Genomic DNA, 20,782 nt, shown 5'->3' with positions numbered 1-20,782 from the left:
CTCCTGAATGACTACCGGGTATGTGACAAAATGAAGGCAGAAATAAAGATGTTCCTTGAAACCAACGAGAACAAAGACACAACATACCAGAATGTCTGGGACACATTTAAAGCAGTGTGTAGAGGGAAATTTATAGCACTAAATGCCCACAAGGGAAAGCAGGAAAGATCTAAAATCGACACCCTAACATCACAATTAAAAGAACTAGAGAAGCGAGAGCAAACAAATTCAAAAGCTAGCAGAAGACAAGAAATAACTAAGATTAGAACAGAACTGAAGGAGATGGAGACACGAAAAACCCTTCAAAAAATCAATGAATCCAGGAGCTGGTTTTTGAAAAGATCAACAAAACAGATAGACCTCTAGCAAGACTAATAAAGAAGAAAAGAGAGAAGAATAAAATAGATGCAATAAAAAATGGTTAAGGGGATACCACCACTGATCCCTCAGTAATACAAACTACCATCAGAGAATGCTATAAACACGTCTATGCAAATAAACTAGAAAATCTAGAAGAAATGGATAAATTCCTAGACACATACACCCTCCCAAGACTAAACTAGGAAGAAGTCGAATCCCTGAATAGACCAATAACAAGTTCTGAAATTAAGGCAGTATTTAATAGCCTAACAACTGAAAAAAGCCCAGGACCAGATGGATTCACAGCTGAATTCTACCAGAGGTACAAAGAGGAGCTGGTACTATTCCTTCTGAAACTATTCCAAACAATAGAAAAAGAGGGAATCCTCCCTAACTCATTTTATGAGGCCAGCATCATCCTGATACCAAGACCTGGCAGAGACACAACAAAAAAGGAAATTTCAGGCCAATATCCCTGAAGAACATCGAAGTGAAAATCTTCAATAAAATACTATCAAACAGAATCCAGCAGCACATCAAAAAGCTTATCTGTCACAATCAAGACAGCTTCATCCCTGGGATGCAAGGTTGGTTCAACATATGCAAGTCAATAAATGTAATCCATCACATAAACAGAACCAATGACAAAAACCACATGATTATCTCAATAGATGCAGAAAAGGCCCTCAACAAAATTCAACACCACTTCATGCTAAAAACTCTCAATAAACTAGGTATTGATGGAACGTATCTCAAAATAGTAAGAGCTATGTATGACAAACCCACAGCCAATATCATACTGAATGGGCAAAAAGTGGAAGCACTCCGTTTGAAAACCGGCACAAGACAAGGATGCCCTCTCTCACCACTCCTATTCAACTAAGTATTGGAAGTTCTGGCCAGGGCAATCAGGCAAGAGAAAGCAATAAAAGGATATTCAAATAGTAAGAGAGTAAGTCAAATTGTCCCTGTTTGCAGATGACATGATTGTATATTTAGAAAACACTATCATCTCAGCCCAAAATCTCCTTAAGCTGATAAGCAACTTCAGCAGTCTCAGGGTAAAAAATCAGGGTGCAAAAATCACAAGTATTCCTATACACCAATAACAGACAAACAGAGAGCCAAATCATGAGTGAACTCCCATTCACAATTGCTACAAAGAGAATAAAATACCTAGGAATCCAACTTACAAGGGATGTGAAGGACCTCTTCAAGGAGAATTACAAACCACTGGTCAAGGAAATAAGTATATTCTTTTTCTGCACCTAATATCTTCTTATAAGTTTGAAAGCTTCGAAATTTGGAAAGAAAAGTGCAACATATAAAAATTGTATAAAATATAAAACAACACATTTAACACTTTTACCTAGAAATCCTACTTTTAGGGCTTCTATCATAGAAATAAAGGTGGTGCTATTTAAGAAAACATTCAGGATGTTTATTGTAGCTGAGTGAAGAGTAGCAAAAGCCTGGAAACAAAGATAATTCTCTTTGACAAAAGGGTAAAAAATGTATAAACCCACATTATAATTCAACCATTAGAAATATAAGAAATTTTGTTTAGGACATTATTAAGAATTTAAAATGCAAGATACAGAAAAACAGGCATAATTTGATCATATTTGGCATAAAATAAGCGATGAATAAAAATCCTGGATATGATCACATGAAGTCACATTGGTTTATACTATCACGTAAAAATTTTGAAGGGTACATTTTAGTTTGTTAACAGGGGTTAGTCTGAGGCTAGACCAGTGTCGATGATGGAGGGAGAAGAGATTTTGGCATTTAATTGCACTTTAAAATCTTACATCTGGAGATTAATATTAGAAACTAATAGGCCAAAAATAGTGATCATTGATTATTTCACTGTGAATTTTGTCAAACTCTAATACTGACAAATCCATTTGAAAACACTGCTGCAGGTTTCAGAGTAAATTTTGCTTTCCTTAATGGCAGCACAGCTGTTTTCTTTAGCTGGTCCCTTTATGAAGAATCTAGGGAAGAGAGAATAAATACTTTGTTAATCACTGTAGCTGAAGACATCCATTTGTGTCTTCTGCTAATATCCTCTTTTAAATAAAAAAGTAATTCAAAATTTCAAAGCATTTTTACATACTTGGATTCACTAACGATTACAGTAACTGTAACTTAGCCTTGTTAGCTGTGGTTGGTCAAGAGTTGCCAGAGAGTCTGCAACTAACAGAAGTAAGAATAAATTTCCCTCCACATTCCCATTCTAGTATTCCTCCTCTTGCCCCATGTAGTTCAGTTAGATTAAAAATAAGATTAACTCCATTTGGACACCTCACTTAACAACCTCTCTTGCCTTCTTATATCTAATTGTATAAGAACGATAATAATACTTCATGATATTGTTTAGCAGTTATATGAATTGATGTTTGTAAAGAACTCAATACACAAAACGAACTGTGCATGACCTAAATAATAAATTGCATATTTATTGCATTATTTACTTATAATGTAACATATTAAAAATATTAACAAATTTATGTATAAAATAATGTAGTGTTAGTGATACATTCTGATAAATTTGTTTGACCTGTGGAAAAAGTTCAAGAAAGAATCTTGGAAAAGGTGCACATGATCTTCAAAGCTTCCAAATTGATAAGGGCAAGTAAGTACTGAATTTTCATATTAGAAAATACACTTTGTCCAAGTTTAGTTTTAAATTTTGTATTGAACATATTATGGACAAAAATCTCCAAGCATGATCTAGACTTAAAACTCAACCCTAAAGGGTAGTGATGAATGGATTTGGAATGAAGACAAAACCAAGTTGGGCAACTTCATGACGTTCAGTGACACAACTCTGCTCTCAGATGACACACATCCATAATTTTACACTGCATTCCAAATAATGTTTTTTATTCACTTTTTATATTGATTTAGTGCAGTCAGATAGAAAATATGTAATATTTAATGATGAATAGAAATAAGGGGAAAATAATACAATAACACCATTAAGTTGATTACTATAATGTACTATTTTTCTATCACTACTATGACAAATTATCACAAATGTAGTGGCCTAAAACAAGGCTAATTTATTATCTTACACCTATGAGTATCAGAAGCCCAAGATTGCCCTACAGGGCTAAGATCAAAACGTCTGCAGAGTCACCTTCTGGATGTACTAGGCAGGAATCCGAGGCCACCTGCGTGCCTTGGCTTACAGACGTGCTTTCGCATCATATGAATCTCTGTGTTCCACTTCATATCTCCCAATATGACTCTAATTCTGCTTCCTCCCTCTTCTAAGGACCCTTGTGATTTAACTGGGGCCACCCAGATAATCCAGCATAATATCCCTATCTCAAGATTCCTCATTTAATCATACCTGCAAAGGCTCTTTTGCCATATAAAATAACACATTCACAGCATTTTGGAATTAGAATGTGGACATCTTTGGGGACCATTATCTTGCCTGCTAACATAGGAATAGGATTTTGAATTTACCTGTTTTACTGTTTATATTTTTAATTAAATATTTTATTATAAAATAATGCACACAAAAATGTTGACAGAAATTTTAAAATCAATAATTCCATGCATTTATTCAGAGACTTTTGGATAATCTTGTTCTATGTTGTATATATCATTTGTATTTTGACACTATGATAATCACATAACACAAAAAATGCACATTGGTTTTATTTTATTACTGAAGATAGCTAAAGAAAACATTGAGACCTTTAAAAATAAGAGACTGCATTCATTCAATCTACTTTTCTATATAAAGTGTGAGAAATTTTAAAATCATAAACCACCATTTTCAAATCCTTTTTCTTTAAAAATCAAATCAAAATATCCATCATCACTCCTGTAAATACTAAATTAATTTTCATTCTTTTGAATTCTGTAGTGCCAGTAACTATTTCAGAGTTGAATTTGGTGAACCTGGAGGAGACATATTCTACAATAAACAATAAATCAGATTGCCTTTTAAGAAAGACTCACATCTTTGAATCTATTGGAGAACCATCCACCCAAGTCCATGTCATTTTCAAGGAGGTAAAGTTAAGCCCAATCCATACGTAGTTTAATTGTCTTAGGTTTTTCTGTATAAAAGCCTAAAATGTGGACAATGAGGGACTAAATGAACAAAATATTTTAGCAATTCAGACACACTGAATATTTTAAATGTTATTGCAAAAAAGCACTCTGCATAGGGATTCTTACGGTAATCAATTCATATCTTACTTATACACACGTTATATCATATATATGTTACACACACACACACACAATTGCAAGTTGAATATATGAATTTGGGCCAGATCTAGCAGGAGAAGTGAGGCACTCACTTAGAATGCAAAATTTAAGAGGGTGCCCAAAACTCGATAATCAAGGTAAATGATGATTTAATGCAAAGATGGAAAGATATTTGAGGAAAGCCATTTTTTACTGCAAAGATGCCATAACCCTGATACTAGACCAATTACCATTTCAAGTTGGTCATGTATGATTAGTAGATGAGATTTTCTTTCCAAACAATACACATAACTGTCACTCCAACTTTTCATCTCATTAGAGAACCAATAACACTTCCCTTGGTATTTGAGCCATTCTGACTGGCATAGTACTACAGAGAAATGTAGAAAACAAAATGAAATTAAATTACATATGCATCTCTGAAAATTGGCCATAAGAACAATACTTACATGTTGTATAAATAAGAGTTGAGCTACAATAAAATCACTTATAGCAAATTGTCCAGACACAAAAGATGGCCAAAACACAAATAATGGTCCTTGGGAATTAAGACAATTAATTTAATGAGATGAAGCAAAACCTAGACATAATGGGATTTTTGATGCAAGATCTATTATATTGACTAAAATAGCATGAACAAAATAAAATAGCTATTTGAGAGATTAGATAATATATAATTTGTATCACTTAGAATTTATCCACACAAAGGTTTTTTTTTAACTTTTAAGTTCAGGGGTATATGTGCAGGTTTGTTACATAGGTAAATTTGTGTCATGGGGGTTTGATGTACAGATTATTTCAACAACCAAGTAGCACCCAGTACCCATTAGTTATTTGTTCTGATCCTCTCCCTCCTCCCACCCTCCACCCTCAAGTAGGCCCCAGTGTGTGTTTTTTCCCTCTATGTGTCCATGTGTTCTCATCATTTAGCTCCCACTTGCAAGTGAGAACATGCAATGTTTGGCTTTCTGTTCCCGCATTAGTTTGCTAAGGATAATAGCCTCCAGCTCCATCCATGTTTCTGCAAAGAACAAGATCTCATTCATTTTTATGGCTTCATAGTATTCCATGGTGTATATGTACCACATTTTCTTTATCCAGTCTACTATTGATGTGCATTTAGGTTGATTCCGTGTTTTTCTATAGTGAATAGTGCTGCAATGAACATACACATGCATGTGTCTTTATAATAGAATGATTTACGTTCCTTTGGGTATATACCCAGTAATGGGATTGCGGGGTTGAAGGGTATTTCTGCCTTTAGGTCTTTGAGGAATTGCCACACAGTCTCCCATAATGGCTGAACAAATTTAAGCTTCCACCAGCAGTGTATAAGCATTCCTTTTTCTCCACACCCTCACCAGCACGTTATTTTTTGACTTTTTAATAATAGCCATTCTGACTGGTGTGAGTTAGTACCTCATCGTCGTTAACATCACTGATCATTACAGGAAATGCAAGTAAAAACCACACAAAGTTTTAAAATCGATCTCCTTGTAGTTTTGTATGTGTATCCCCTTCTCCCTCTTAATATTAATTAATGATTAAATGATTACATTATGTCAAGAATAACAATTTATTTTCAACTTCTTTATTTTCAACCTCTTAATAACTGCAATATTATGAAGTTCTTTGATTTTCCTAACTTAATATTAAGGTAAATTAAATTAAATGGAAAATATCGAGATTTTTGGCATAGTATTGAGAAAAAGTGAGATATATATAAAAATATATGTAAAGGTCAATATAACTATTTTAACTTATGGCCCATTACAATCTGTCTCTTTTTGTTTATTTTTTATCATGATTATTTTTCTTCACGTAACATGAAATTCACCATTTTAGCCATTTTAAAGTGCAAGTGCAGTGGCTTCTAATACACCCACAATGTACAACTATCACTACTATCTCATTCTAGAGCATTTTCATTACATATAAACACTAAGTAGTCACTATTCATCTTCTACTCCCCCAGCCCTTGCAACCACTAGCCTGCTTTATGTCACTATGGATTTAACTATGATGGACCTTTCATATAAATGGAATCATACAATATGTGGCCTTTTGTATCTGGCTTTTTCATTCATTCAGCACAATGTTTTCAAGGTTCACAAAAGTTGTAGCATGTATCAGTACTACATTCTATTTTATGGTTGTAAGAATATTTCATAACATGTATGTAGTGCATTTTGTTTATCTCTTCATCAGCTGATGGACATCTGAGCTGCTTCCATTCTTTGGCTATTATGAATATTGTTACTATGAACATTCATGTACAAATTTTGGTAAGGACATACGTCTTCCATTTTATTAAATATATACCTAAAAGTTGAATGTTGGGTCATGTGATAATTTGAGGAACTGTCAAACTGTTTTCCACAGTACTATAAAATTTTACATTTCTACCAGCAATATGTGAGCAATTTCTCCACATCCTCACCAACACTTGCTCTTTTTGTGTGATTATAGCCATCCTGGAGGGTGTGCAGTGGCTTTCCACCCTGGTTTTGATTTCATATTTCCCTAATGAATGATCATATTAAACATCTCTTCAAGTGCTTATTGGCCTTTTGTATAGTGTTTTTTGGAGAAATGTCTATCCATTTTTAAATGTTCATTTTTAAACTGGGTTGTGTTTTTGAGTTATAAGTGTTCTTTCTATGTTCTGAATATAATACTTCTATCTGACATCTTTCTCTTTTGGTGTGTTGTCTTTTCCATTTGACATGTTAGAACGACATGAATTTTAGAATTCAGAGGTAAAACTTTATGAACTGAATGTTTGCATACCCCAAAATTCATATGTTGAAATCCTGCCTCCCAATATGATGGTATTAGGAGATGTGCATTTGGGAGCTAAGAACAGATGATCAGAATGGGATTAGTACTCGTAAGAGTCCTGAGGTAACTTGAGTCATTCTGCTATCTGCCATGAGAGATTACAATGAGAAGCTGGCAGTCTGCAACAGGGAAGAGGGCCCTCACCAGAACCCAACCACGCTGGCACCATGATCTCAGTCTTCCAGTCTTTAGAACTGTGAGGAATAAATATCTGTTGTTCATAAGCAACCTAGTTTATGGTAATTTGCTGCGGCACCCCAAACTGAGTAAGGCCCATCCACATGGCCTCATCTAAATCTAATTACTTTCTAAAGACCCCGTCTCCAAATCCCATCACATCGGGGAATTAAAGTTTTAATATATAAATTAGTGGGAGGGCACAATTCCATTCATAGCAGCAACCAAGTAAATGTGAAGGCAAATTGTGATTGATTCTCCTGAAAAATGTGTACTAAATAAAACATGTTAGCTAAGTCTGTACCCAAACTATTTACCCATGTTTTGAAGGTCATTCATTAAAGCAATTATCCAACAGAGGTGCTCTAATAAAAGGAATAATTTTTCTTAACTCCCTGTAGTCTATAGTTAGCCTTCACTCTCTAGTAGTGGCTTTAAACATAGGCCACACCAGGAAGTTAAAAGGCAACATGGTAAATAATAGAATTCCTTTGACAAAGTCAGCTATAACAGACCACAATCCTGCAGTTCTTTGCCTTGCTTGGTATCTTGGAGCATTTACCACTCACACTGGCAGGGAAGATTAACTGTTTTCCACTACATGGTGCCCGCCAATAGTGTAAAAGCTTTCCATGAGATCACGTGCTGACTGAGAAGGTCCATTTCAAGGATGAGCAAAGGAATAGTCTTGGGGGACAACCAGGATGAAAGCATCTTTTAGCAAAATGGGGCCAATTTTAATATTTGAGCAGGGAATTGCCTCTTTAATTTACCCTTCCTCAAAGCTATTCACCCCCCAGAAAAATCACTTTAACTTATGAGTGCTTCCTGGAATAAGAGGAATTTGGGCATTCATGTCTAAAAGTCAGTCAGAGCCAGTCAAAGTTGTTTATTTTTTGAAGACTCAACCTCAATTAATATGGTAAAAGAGTGGATGTCTACTAGAAGAGGCCTGCTTGCATGCTCACCATATCCCTATGTGGGAGCAGGATCCTGCCATTCATGGATACAGAGGGAGGTGCAGAAGGAAAGATTGCCTCCAGAAGCTAAGGAGTAGACTGGCTCTGTTGTCATGTAACCCTAGTAAGTATTGTAATTGTTTCACCAATTTACCGGAGATTATCCAACCTGGGACCCACTTGTCTTTTGGGGTCCGATATAAACTCTCTTGTTCTCAGGGCTCACCCTGAAGCAGGGGCCTGGCTGTAGGTGGTTTGTTTGGCCTAACAAAGAGGTGGCCTTGCTATCAGTAGTAATTTTGATTCAAGTCAGGTGAGGTGTTATTTGTAGAATTAGCAGACAACATGTAACTGAGTTTGTTTTTCATGAGTTTCTATGAAATCCAGAGCACCTATGGACTCTTGAATTGTTTTAGCAGTAGATATCACTGCCAGTAAAGAAGACTTAGATATCTGCCTTGAGGCTACCAAAGGATGTTTGTAAAAATTAAGTTGAATGTGTTAGCTTTTGTCACATGAGGCAAGGTATAACAGTTGGAACAAACAATAGGACTGACTGAAAAGCTTGAGAGGAAAAGCCAGAGAATGAGCTGTTTCATGAATAAGGACTTTGGAAAGCTCCCACATAATCCTGAAAATCTGGAAGGCCAGGCACAAGCCCTGGGCTGGATGCATGCTCAGAAATTACCTGAAAAGGTCCTAAGATCTCACCTTTGGCTGACCTTTAAGCTCTGCACACACAAACATTGTGCATATCTATATTTACAGATATACATAAAACTATAAATATTTATATAGAGATACATATAAATATATATGTATTTATAGATATAGAGATACATATAAGTATATATGTATCTATATTTATAGACATACACGCACAATGGACTATTATTCACCCATAAAAAGGAATAAAATGTGGATGAACTTTTAAAACATTATGCTAAGTGAAAGAAGCCCAAGGCCAAATATTGTGTGATTCTATTCCATGAAAATCCAGAATAGGTAAATCCATGCAGACTGAAAGAAGATTTGTAGTTGTCAGAGGCTAAGGGGAGAGAGAATGGAGAGTGATTTGCTTGTTGGATATGTAAGGGATTTATTTTTGGGAAAAGTTTTTCAACTAGATAAACATGGTAGTTCACAACATTTGAAGGTTCTAAACATCATGAAATTGTTTACTTTTAAAGGTTCAAATTTTGAATTGTACCTCAGCTAAGAAAAGGAATAGGAAATAAATATATTGTAGCTCAATATACAGTATTTATACCTACTTTAATTAATGTTTAATGCCATGTACATGATTCCATGTTTACCTACCAAAGCCGCCTTAACTTTTCTAAGGTGTCATTGCAATGATACCCAACACAATGACAGACATTACAGATAGGGAGACAATAAAATATGAGGTAAAGCTACAATATCTATTAGTTTGGGAAATATACCTGTAAAACAGACAGATAAGCCAAATGAAGACAGTGTCAATAAGTAGAACATAAAATATATAAAATTTTCACGTATGATAAAGGAGGAAATACGAACTAGTAGATTAGAAAAAAATCCTTTTATAACAATTATACATTTATCTGGAAAGTCATAATATATCATCTCATACAATAAAACAAATGTCAAAATGATCAGTTAAGTATCAAAAAGTTAAACTTAAAAGTAAAGAATAGAACTTCAACAGGGTGGAAGTATTGGAGGGTCCCCTGCCAGCAAAGATCACCTATCCACTCTAAGAGGGAGTTAAGACTGGCGGTTTGGGGATAGCGCCAAGAGATATCAGCTGTGATGGCTTGGAGAAACAGTGTAAACCGGCAGTGTAAACAAGAGTAGGGCATTTATAAGTAGTTGAGAATGGTGAATAGGAGTATGACTAGACAGAAGATAGTAGGGATGGCTAGTTTTTGGGGCTCGGTCCAAGTAGTGGGGGTGACTTCGTAAAGCCCTGTTGCAAAAAGTAGGGTAAGGACGAACAGACCTAATAGAATGAAGGGATCATTCCCATTCTTATGTCACCCTCTACCTCTCCCCAGCTATCTCCCCCACACTACCAACCTTACTTATTCTCTTCTAGCCATTTCTAATCTCTCCTTATTGAACAACTGCTGGCTTTGCATTTCCCTTTCTTCCAGCGCCTACACAGCTGCCGCCACCTTACATGTAGACTGGGCAACATCTGTCTCCCTATACCTCTGAACTTCCTTTAACAGCCCTCACCTGTACCCTCCTGAAGAACTCATTTACTTTCTAGACAGGTCCAGCAAGACCTCCCCAGACATTTCACATCAGCAAGCTGCCGCCCTCCTCCGCACTTACTTAAAAAACCTTTCTCCTTATATCAACTCTACTCCCCCTATATTTGGACCTCTCACAACACAAACTACTTTTCCTATTCCTGTGGCCACTCCTTTATGTATCTCTCGGCAAAGACCCACTGGAATTCCCCTAGTAACCTTTCACCTTCTCCATGTTCCTTTACTCTTCATCTCCAAAGTCCAGCTACGCATGTCACCGAAACAATTGGAGCCTTCCAGCTCCATATTACAGAAAAGCCCTCTATCAATACAGGCAAACTTAAAAACATTAGCAGTAATTATTGCTTAGGAAGACACTTACCCTGTATTTCACTCCATCCTTGGCTACCTTCCCCTTGCTCGTCAGACCCTCCTCCCAGGCCCTCTTCTTGTTTACTTATACCCAGCCCCGAAAATAACAGTGAAAGATTGCTCATAGACACTCAACATTTTCTCATATACCATGAAAATCGAACCTCCCCCTCTATGCAGTTACCCCACCAGTCCCCATTACAACCTCTGATGGCTGCTGCCCTAGCTGGATCCCTAGGAGTCTGGGTACAAGACACCCCTTTCAGCACTCCTTCTCATCTTTTTACTTTGCTTCTCCAGTTTTGCCTCGCACAAGGTCTCTCCTTCCTCTGTGGATCCTCTACCTCCATGTGTCTACCTGCTAATTGGACAGGTACATGCACACTAGTTTTCCTTACTCCCAAAATTCATTTTGCAAATGGGACCGAAGAGCTCCCTGTTCCCCTCATGACACCAACACGACAAAAAAAGTGTTATTCCACTAATTCCCTTGCTTGTTGGTTTAGGACTTTCTGCTTCCGCTATTGCTCTCGGTACTGGAATAGGAGGCATTTCGGCCTCTGTCACAACCTTCCATAGCCTCTCTAGTGTCTTCTCTGCTAGCATCACAGACATATCACAAACTTTATCAGTCCTCCAGGCCCAAGTTGACTCTTTAGCTGCAGTTATCCTCCAAAACCACCGAGGCCTTGACTTAGTCACTGCTGAAAAAGGAGGACTCTGTATATTCTTAAATGAAGAGTGTTGTTTTTACCTAAATCAATCTGGCCTGGTGTATGACAACATAAGAAAACTCAAGGATAGGGTCCAAAAACTTGCCAACCAAGCAAGTAATTATGCTGAACGCCCTTGGACACTCTCTAATTGGATGTCCTGGGTCCTCCCAATTCTTAGTCCTTTAATACCTATTTTTCTCCTTCTTTTATTCAGACCTTGTATCTGCCGTTTAGTTTCTCAGTTCATCCAAAACCGTATCCAGGCCATCACCAATCATTCTATACAACAAATGCTCCTTCCAACAACCCCACAATATCACCCCTTACCACAAAATCCTCCTTCAAGTTGACCTCTCCCACTCTAGGTTCCCACGCCACACCTAATCCCGCTCGAAGAAGCCCTGAGAAACATCGCCCATTATCTCTCCATGCTACCCCCCGCCCCCAAATTTTTTTTCGCTGCCCCAACACTTCAATACTATTTTATGTTATTTTACTTATTACTATAAGAAGGCAGGACTGTCAGGCCTCTGAGCCCAAGCTAAGCCATCGCATCCCCTGTGACCTGAACGTATATACGCCCAGATGGCCTGAAGTAACTGAAGAATCACAAAAGAATTGAAAATGGCTTGTTCCTGTCTTAACTGATGACATTCCACCATAAAAGAAGTGAAAATGGCCAGTTCTTGCCTTAAATGATGACATTACCTTGTGAAATTCCTTCTCCTGGCTCATCGTGGCTCAAAAAGCTCCCCCACTGAGCACCTTGTGACCCCCACTCCTGCCTGCCAGAGAATTACCCTCTTCGACTGTAATTTTCCTTTACCTACCCAAATCCTATAAAACGGCCTCACCCCTATCTCCCCTTCTCTGACTCTTTTTTCGGACTCAGCCCGCCTGCACCCAGGTGAAATAAACAGCCTTGTTGCTCAAAAAAAAAAAAAAAAAAAGTTAAACATTTAAAAATAGAAGGTAATGTTTTCAAAATTCTGTATGACTGGAATTTCTAAGCTTAAAAGTCTAAGCTTAAATCATAATGAATAATTCTTAAAATATTGACTTTTATCCAGTCTGTATTTCAGAAAAAGAAGAATAAATAAGTGACAAACAAGAATGGCTATTTACATACTGCTTTTTAATAACAACTAACTTTCCATATTTATATGTATCAACTGGATTTTAAATTCCTGGAGGGCAGAGCCTATTTCTTGTGTTGTTTTACCATTTTCTCCCACTGCAACAAGTTTAAAGATACCTAAATCGAGTTTTGAATGAAAAGTAGACTTATACCAAACCTTTACTTGTTACTTTAATCTATTGCATACCTGTTCAAAAATACTTCACATTTAGAGAGTCCAAAAGATTAAAACTAGGATAAGCCAAAGCCTTGAGACATACCTGTCTGGTCTGCAGATCTCGAAGCACAAAGGTCCTTATTACTTATATTTCTTCTTGTGCCATTATTCACTTTTAGATCTCCAGTGTCCTCATACTGAGTGGCATTTGAACGACTTCCTTTTTGGCATTTTAGCAATACTCCCTGAGAAACTTGAATACAGGACTATTTTAAGGTTAGGTAAATATCTTCTCTATGGAATGTCTCAGGGACACATTCAGTGGAATGATTCTGACGATTGGAACAAGAAATAATTGAAACGGTCACTAGGATCTTTTTTAAATTTTCATGTCTACTGATGGAAAGAGTTCAAAATATTATACACTCAATTCATTTATACAACACGTATTTGGTGAGAATCTATTCTATGCCAGGCATTCCTACGAACTGGTGATACAATAATAAATAAAGCCAAGTTTCTGCTCTGGGAAGTATAGAGGCTCTTTTCATCCTTTCTTAATGTTTTGCTGCAGCCTCCAACACTGTAGTCAGCACATTGTACCATAATTACTTAGTACCTGCTTCTCCCACTAGAATATCACATTCCTCACCCTGACTATTCTTTTCTTAAAAATTTTGAGGAATTTGTAATATTTGGAGTATTGTAGTTGTTCAGTGAATATTTGTTGGACAGAAGGAAAAGCAAACTAAATGCAACCTTAGATAAAATGTATTAAAATATTTAAGCAAAACAGTAAAATTTTATCTATTAAAGTATCCAAGAAACACAGAAAAATGGTTTCAAATACCACACATACACACACTTACACATACACACACACACTCTACACATACACTCCTTTCTCCGTATTAGACTGTATGCCACTTGAGGGCAAGATACTTACCTGATTTGACTGCATATTAAATATAGCACTGTGGAGTGTACTAATAGAGCTTTACATGCAGTAGCTTCTAATTCAATCTTGGTTAATGTAGTGAAGAATGAATGAATAATTATAAAAAGATTTATAACAGACAAGTAAACATCTTTCATATTTTTATTTAATTAAGATCTTCTAAACTTACCCAACAGGGTCAAGGAGATCAAAGTCAAAGCGAGAATACCATTCACGGTTCCAGATATTCCCAGTAAGATTTTATACCAGTGCAACATCACTGAATAATCTGAGACATTAATCACATGAATTAGTTTAGAAAAGTATGTTTCCAGGAAGTAATACAATAGCAATTGTAATAATAGGATTGTATAAAATATTAGTTTTGGTTTCAAAAGATATTAGGCAATCAAAAGCATGAAGGCTAAGTAAATAGAAAAATATATACATTTATTTAATAATGATAACACTCTGGATGGTCAGAAGCTATGATACGTGTCATATCAAATCCTAAGAAATTGCTAATATTTAACATTATTAACTTGTAGAAAGAATTTTACTCTATGCATTGAATAATTTTCCAACCATTGCGGAGACACATGCACTTATGCACATGCACATGCATTTACAGATAATACATGTGTATCCACATAAACACTTTCTAATTAATCATTAATATAACATTTACAAGTCCTTTGAGCCTTTTTTATTTACTAAGGATGAATCAGAACTAAATATGACTTTAGGTATCCTGCTATTTTAATCAAAAAAACCCTAAAATCCTTTGTAAGTCATGAATAATATTTCATCTTCTTATTACATGCTAAACTTTTAAGAACTGTTTTATTTTTCATAGACTTACACTGTCAGGTTTAAGATAAGAGTGCTTGTTCAATGATTATTATTCAAGAAACTGCTATCATTGGACAGACAGTAGACAGTCTCATCCAGAGGATTTAGGTCTGCTGGGCACTGACTTATGAAATTACATGAATAATTATGGTATACTGAATAAGTGAATATCTATACTTTGTGAAACATTTTGTCCTTATCAAAGATAATTTATGTAAATCTATCATAATTGATAAGAATCCTCTATTGTAACCAAAATTATTCTTATTGTTCAGTCAATAAATTGAATTACTAATGCTGAAATTTATATTCTAAATACTCTTTAAACCTGAGAAAATAGAGAAACTACATTTGACGCTGTCAAGCCCTGTCAAGAAAGCACATGATGAACCCTATAGAATGATATTTTAGATAAATAGTTTGCAGGTTTTCTCTTATCATAACATTGTCAAAGATATTAAAATAATTTTATCAGAATTCATTTAATGAATACTCCACATTTCTGAGATTATTTTTGAATTTTTGATATATTAATATTGATAAGCAATAAATTCCAAGAAATCAAGCACGTGTCTTAAAAAAGTCATATATTTATTTTAAAACTTAAAAAATAATTATCAGAAAACATTAGGAAAAAAAGTTGTGGAAGGTAGTTGAAATTCAACTCAGACTGAATTATTTCTCCTAAGCACTACAGGTTGTAGTGAGCCGAGATCGCGCCACTGCACTCCAGCCTGGGCGACAGAGCGAGACTCCATCTCAAAAAAAAAATAATAAAATAAAAATAAAAGTAAAAAAAAATTTTTAAAGATGCTGAATAATGGAGAAAGTAAAACTTTCATTACCCTGCATTTTCTCCTATAAGGAAATGGTTTAATTTAACTTATAATGGTTAAAACACAAGCCTTTTAACCACCCAAAACCAGAAATCATAAAATGGAAAACCAAAATCAGTCTTATGAATGTCTATACAAAAATGGTAAATACATTATCAGCAACCAAAATATATTATAACCATGATTGGTTTATTCTAGGAATATAAAGATTATTCAATAGGAGGAAATCCATATTAATATTATATTAATAAAGTTAGGGAAAAAAATCTATCATCATCTCAATAGATGTAAAAAATGAAATTGATAAAATCTTATACCTTTATGTTAAAGAACAGAAATTAACAGATACTTGTTCAACATAATAGTTTTATGTCTAATGAAGCTAACATCTTATTCAATTGAGAAAACTGAAAGAAGCTTTTCTGCTTAAGTCCAGAAAAAGAAAGATAGCTCAAATCTCCACTACTTTTTAATACGAAGAGGTAATATATAATTCAATGAAGAAAAATATTCTAATTACAGGTAGAAATATTAGAAAAAGAAGGTAAAATTATTTGAAGGTAATGTGAGTGCAGATTTGGTAAAATAAAAGAATCAATTGAAAAAATACCGTTAATTCCAGAAACAAAAAATAGTAGCTGCATTTATAAAAATAACATACTAAAATCAGTGCCCTGTATAATCCAGTAACCACTGTGAAAACATAGATGAAAGAAATTCATTACTCACGGATAGTTAACCAAAAAAAACAAACAAAAAGAAAACTAGACAGAAACTCGACAAGTGTCCCAACCCAACACAAACAAAACAAAACAAAACTAACCAAAAACTGAGTAACATTAATTTGATCATGTTCTTGGATAAGAAAACCATGTGTCAAAAATATAAATTCTCCCTAAGCTTAATGACAGGCTAGGAAGTAATTTAGACGTAAAAGCTACATCGGGTTGTTTTATTTTTTGTTGTTTGTGGTGAGTGAGCCTGAATAATTTTTTATAAAGTTATCTGAAAGAACAAAAGAGTGAGAATAGCTAAGTAAACACTGGAAATATAGAAATACAAAATGGTAAATTTTATGAAGGGTGCTGGATTTATGCAAGGTGGATTTCTCTGAAAGTAATTTTTTAAACTTTTTAAATTTTTATTTATTTATTTGAGACAGGGTCTCGCTCTGTTGCTCAGGTTGGAGTGCAGTGGCACCATTAGAGCTCTTTGTAACCTTGAGCTCCTGGGCTCAGAGATCCTCCCTCCTGAGCACCCTGTGTAGCTAGGACTACAGGCATGTGCCACCATGACTGATTAATTTTTTTATCTCTATTGTTTGTAGAGATGGGGGTCTTGATTTGTTGCCCAGGCAGGTCTTGAACTCCTGGCCTCAAGCGATCATCCTGCCTCGGCCTTCCAAAGTGCTGGGATTAATGGCATGAGCCACCACACTTGGCCCCTCATTATATAAGTTTGACTGAAAATATGTAAATGTTTTATGCTACTATAAAGTAAGTTAAACAAAAATGAAAAAAAATCCATAAAAAATGAAGAAAAGGAATCTAACCAGGTATTGTTAGTGTCTTCACTATAGAGAGAGGAATTACTTAAAGTGATTTTAAAACATTTAACTGTGCATGCGCAATGGAATATATCTTAAGGATTTTTTAAAACTGCAAAACATTTTAATCTGTTTTAAGTAACTATATTATTATAATATTATTTCTATAGTGATTCGGAAACTACTACATATGTATAGTGGGATAGAGCAATTATGTAATTTCTTACTATCACTGGCAACAAAGGTTTTTCAATATACGAGAAAAGATTTACAAATATGTCATCACGAAATTAAGTTAAATGAATGAACATCATAACCCCAAGGCTTACATGGTCAATCTAATTCACATAAAATACGTCTTACCTCAAGCTTTAATAAATATTAGCTAAAGGTACAAGACACAAATATTAGTATGTGTCACTTAAATATCTGGGAGCCGAAAATCTGCACATTTTTGCTTCAGAGAGACATTTATGAACAGAGTGTGGAAAAAAGTCTGCAGAGAAGTCACTACATGTTGTAGTCTTTCAGGTTTAATATCTCTAGTTTCCAAAAATGAAATAAAAATTGAGTGTAGGAAGTAAAGGAAAGACTTGAAAATATGGGAATCTAAAAATTCACATGAAAGAGGCAATACATTTCTTATACATAGCACGTATGTAACTCTAAGATGAATCAGTGATGGATGATACTTGTGGAAGGACTCAAGAGATAAGCAAAATTTTCATGGGTGAAGTTATTAAAAGAGAAATATTTAGAAAGCAACAGAACAGAACAGACAGTCTCTATAACTGTGGTTATTTGTGTCTTTAATTTCTGCTTATCTCTTTTGCCAAATCACATTAAGGTGGCATGATGGAATTGCACTGTGTATGGAGGGTATGCTTGAAGTAGCAAATTAAAATGTTGATTGCTGGTGTATAAACTTTATTTTGAGTCAACTTGGTGAAAAGCATATTTTAAAGTTTTTGAGAAGTTGAATTAAAAATTAGTATTAAAGGCTGGGCGCGGTGGCTCATGCCTATAATCCCAACACTTTGGAAGACTGAGGTGGGTGGATCACCTGAGGTCAGGAGTTCAAGACCAGCCTGGCCAACATGGTAAAACCCCATCTCTGCTAAAAATACAAAAAATTAGCTGGGCGTGGTGGCGGGCACCTATAATCTCAGCTACTCAGGAGGCTGAGGCAGGAGAATTGCTTGAACCTGGGAGGCAGAGGTTGCAGTGAGCCGAGATCATGCCATTGCACTCCAGCCTGGGCAACAACAGTGAAACTCCGTCTCAAAAAAAAAAAAAATAGCATTAAAATACCATATTCTATGAATGATAAGGAGGTGAATGGCACCAAATATTCACTAATTTGAAATTATTAATTTTAATTGAGTGTGCATATTTCCTCAGAGAATGTCCTTAAGAAATTATATCAGACAAAATATTACAAGTAAGTGTTAGTTCCACATTGATAAATGGGAGAGAGAGAGAGTATCTCATAGTAAATTTGTAAGATTAAATGAAGGAACATAGATAAAACATTCTGTATAGTGCCGGCAACTGGTGTTTCTTAAATGGTAGGAGAGGTTGTTATTTTTAAATCATTATTAATATTGAAAGAGAGGACAGGGGAGAGAGATACAGAGGCAGAGAAAGAAAAGCACCCAAATACTGAAACAGTCCAATAACACAATGGAACAGGATACGGGAAACTACCATGTTAATTCACACCAATTGAAAAAACGAAATTAAATTCCATACCTTTAAATGTAAGTTGAGATGTTTGGGCAGAACTCGTTTTCTTTGACTGTACATTCAATGTCATGTATCTTTCTTCATCTTGCATCTTCAATGTGAGTGAATGTGTGTGTATACAGGTATGTTTTGTTTTATTAAGTATAACATGAAATGAGGAAAGAATAATAAATCTGCTGCTAATCAGAGATGCTCCTCAAATTGTCCTTTCACAGTACATACGAGGGTTCACAGTTTCATTTATTTGTGAAAACCTCAGAGGAAATGTTTTCTTTTTAAAAGTTGCTTTCCCATGACATAGATAACACATAATTTCTCAACTGTCCACCACATACTGAATTGAATATTCTTTTGAGTGCTTTACAAATTTCTCTTAATCTACCCTTAAAGTCAAGGGAATGGAAATTATGCCCTTTCTTGAGGTGAGGTTCATAATATATAGCTGCCTTTTGTTATAGCCTAAATATTTATATCATTTGAATTACCCTCCCTAACATATTGATATTTAATTTAATAATTTGCAATTGCCAAGCAATTAAATTCTTTATCCTAAAACAATATTGTTTATAAATCATGCTAATAATTTAACAGTATAATTTGATTTTTTTTAACTTTTAGGTTCAGGGCTACATGTGTAGGTTTGTTATATAGGTAAAATCATGTCACAGGGGTTTGTTGTACAGATTATTTCATCACCCAGGCATTCAGACTACTACTACATAGTTATGTTTTTCTGATCCTGCCCCTCCTCTCACCCTCCACCTTCAAGTAGGCCCCGGTGTCTGTCATTCTCCTCTATGTGTACATGTGTTCTCATCATTTAGATCCCAATTATTAGTGAGAACATGTGGTATTTGGTTTTCTGTTCCTCCATTAGTTTGTTAAGGGTAATGGCCTCTAGCTTCATCTATGTTCCTGCAATGGACATCATCTCATTCTTTTTTTATAGCTGCATAGTATTTCTTTGCATATGTGTATCACATTTTCTTTATCCCGTCTACCATTGATGGACATTTAGGTTGATTGCATGTCTTTGCTATTGTGAACAGTGCTGCCATGAACAGATGCATGCATGTGTCTTTATGATAGATTTATATTCCTTTGGGTATATACCAGTAATGGGATTGCTGGGTCAAATTTCTGGTTTTAGGTCTTTAAGGAATCACCATGCTATCTTTCATAATGGTTGAACTAATTTACACTCCCATCAAAGGTGTATAAGTGAACCCTTTTCTCCACTACCTCATCAGCATCTGTTATTTTTTGACTTTTTAATAATAGCCATTCGACTGGTATGAGATGATATCTTACTGTGGTTTTAATTTGCATTTCCCTAATGATTAGTGCCTATTGGAGGATAGAGGGTGGGAAGAGGGAAAGGATCAGGAAAAATAACTAATGGGTACTAGGGTTAATACCTGAGTGAAGAAATAATCTTTACAGCAAACCCCCATTACACAAGTTTACCTATGTAACAAATTTGCACATGTACTCCCGAATTTAAAATAAAATTTTAAAAACACAATATACCCTTTTAAATAAGATAAACTATTAATTCAAGGAGAAAATATTTGACAAATTATCAGAAATATATTTGTTGCTTAATGACAAAAGTAAAAGGATAATACATTTTTGTGTTATTTTTGTTTATTTTTACTTGCTAAAT

General features: G+C 35.1%; 1 protein-coding gene across 1 annotated transcript; it reads right to left on the bottom strand.

Annotated features, from left to right (window-relative positions):
* Nucleotides 1–1,779: 1,779 nt before the first annotated feature.
* On the bottom strand, nt 1,780–19,219 carry KLRF1 (killer cell lectin like receptor F1). Its single transcript, XM_004052682.5, has 6 exons — nt 19,123–19,219; nt 14,327–14,425; nt 13,303–13,452; nt 4,830–4,969; nt 4,345–4,457; nt 1,780–2,360 (listed from the first exon to the last, which is right to left on the bottom strand). The coding sequence occupies exons 1-6, from the start codon at nt 19,205–19,207 to the stop codon at nt 2,252–2,254; spliced, it is 696 nt and encodes a 231-aa protein (XP_004052730.4). The 5' UTR covers nt 19,208–19,219; the 3' UTR covers nt 1,780–2,251.
* Between the last annotated feature and the right edge of the window lie 1,563 nt (nt 19,220–20,782).

The sequence above is a fragment of the Gorilla gorilla genome, chromosome 10 (genome assembly GCF_029281585.2).
Source record: "Gorilla gorilla gorilla isolate KB3781 chromosome 10, NHGRI_mGorGor1-v2.1_pri, whole genome shotgun sequence".
Lineage (NCBI taxonomy): Eukaryota > Metazoa > Chordata > Mammalia > Primates > Hominidae > Gorilla > Gorilla gorilla.
The sequence above is the reverse complement of the archived record's forward strand: the minus strand, read 5'-3'. Positions and strand labels throughout refer to the sequence as shown.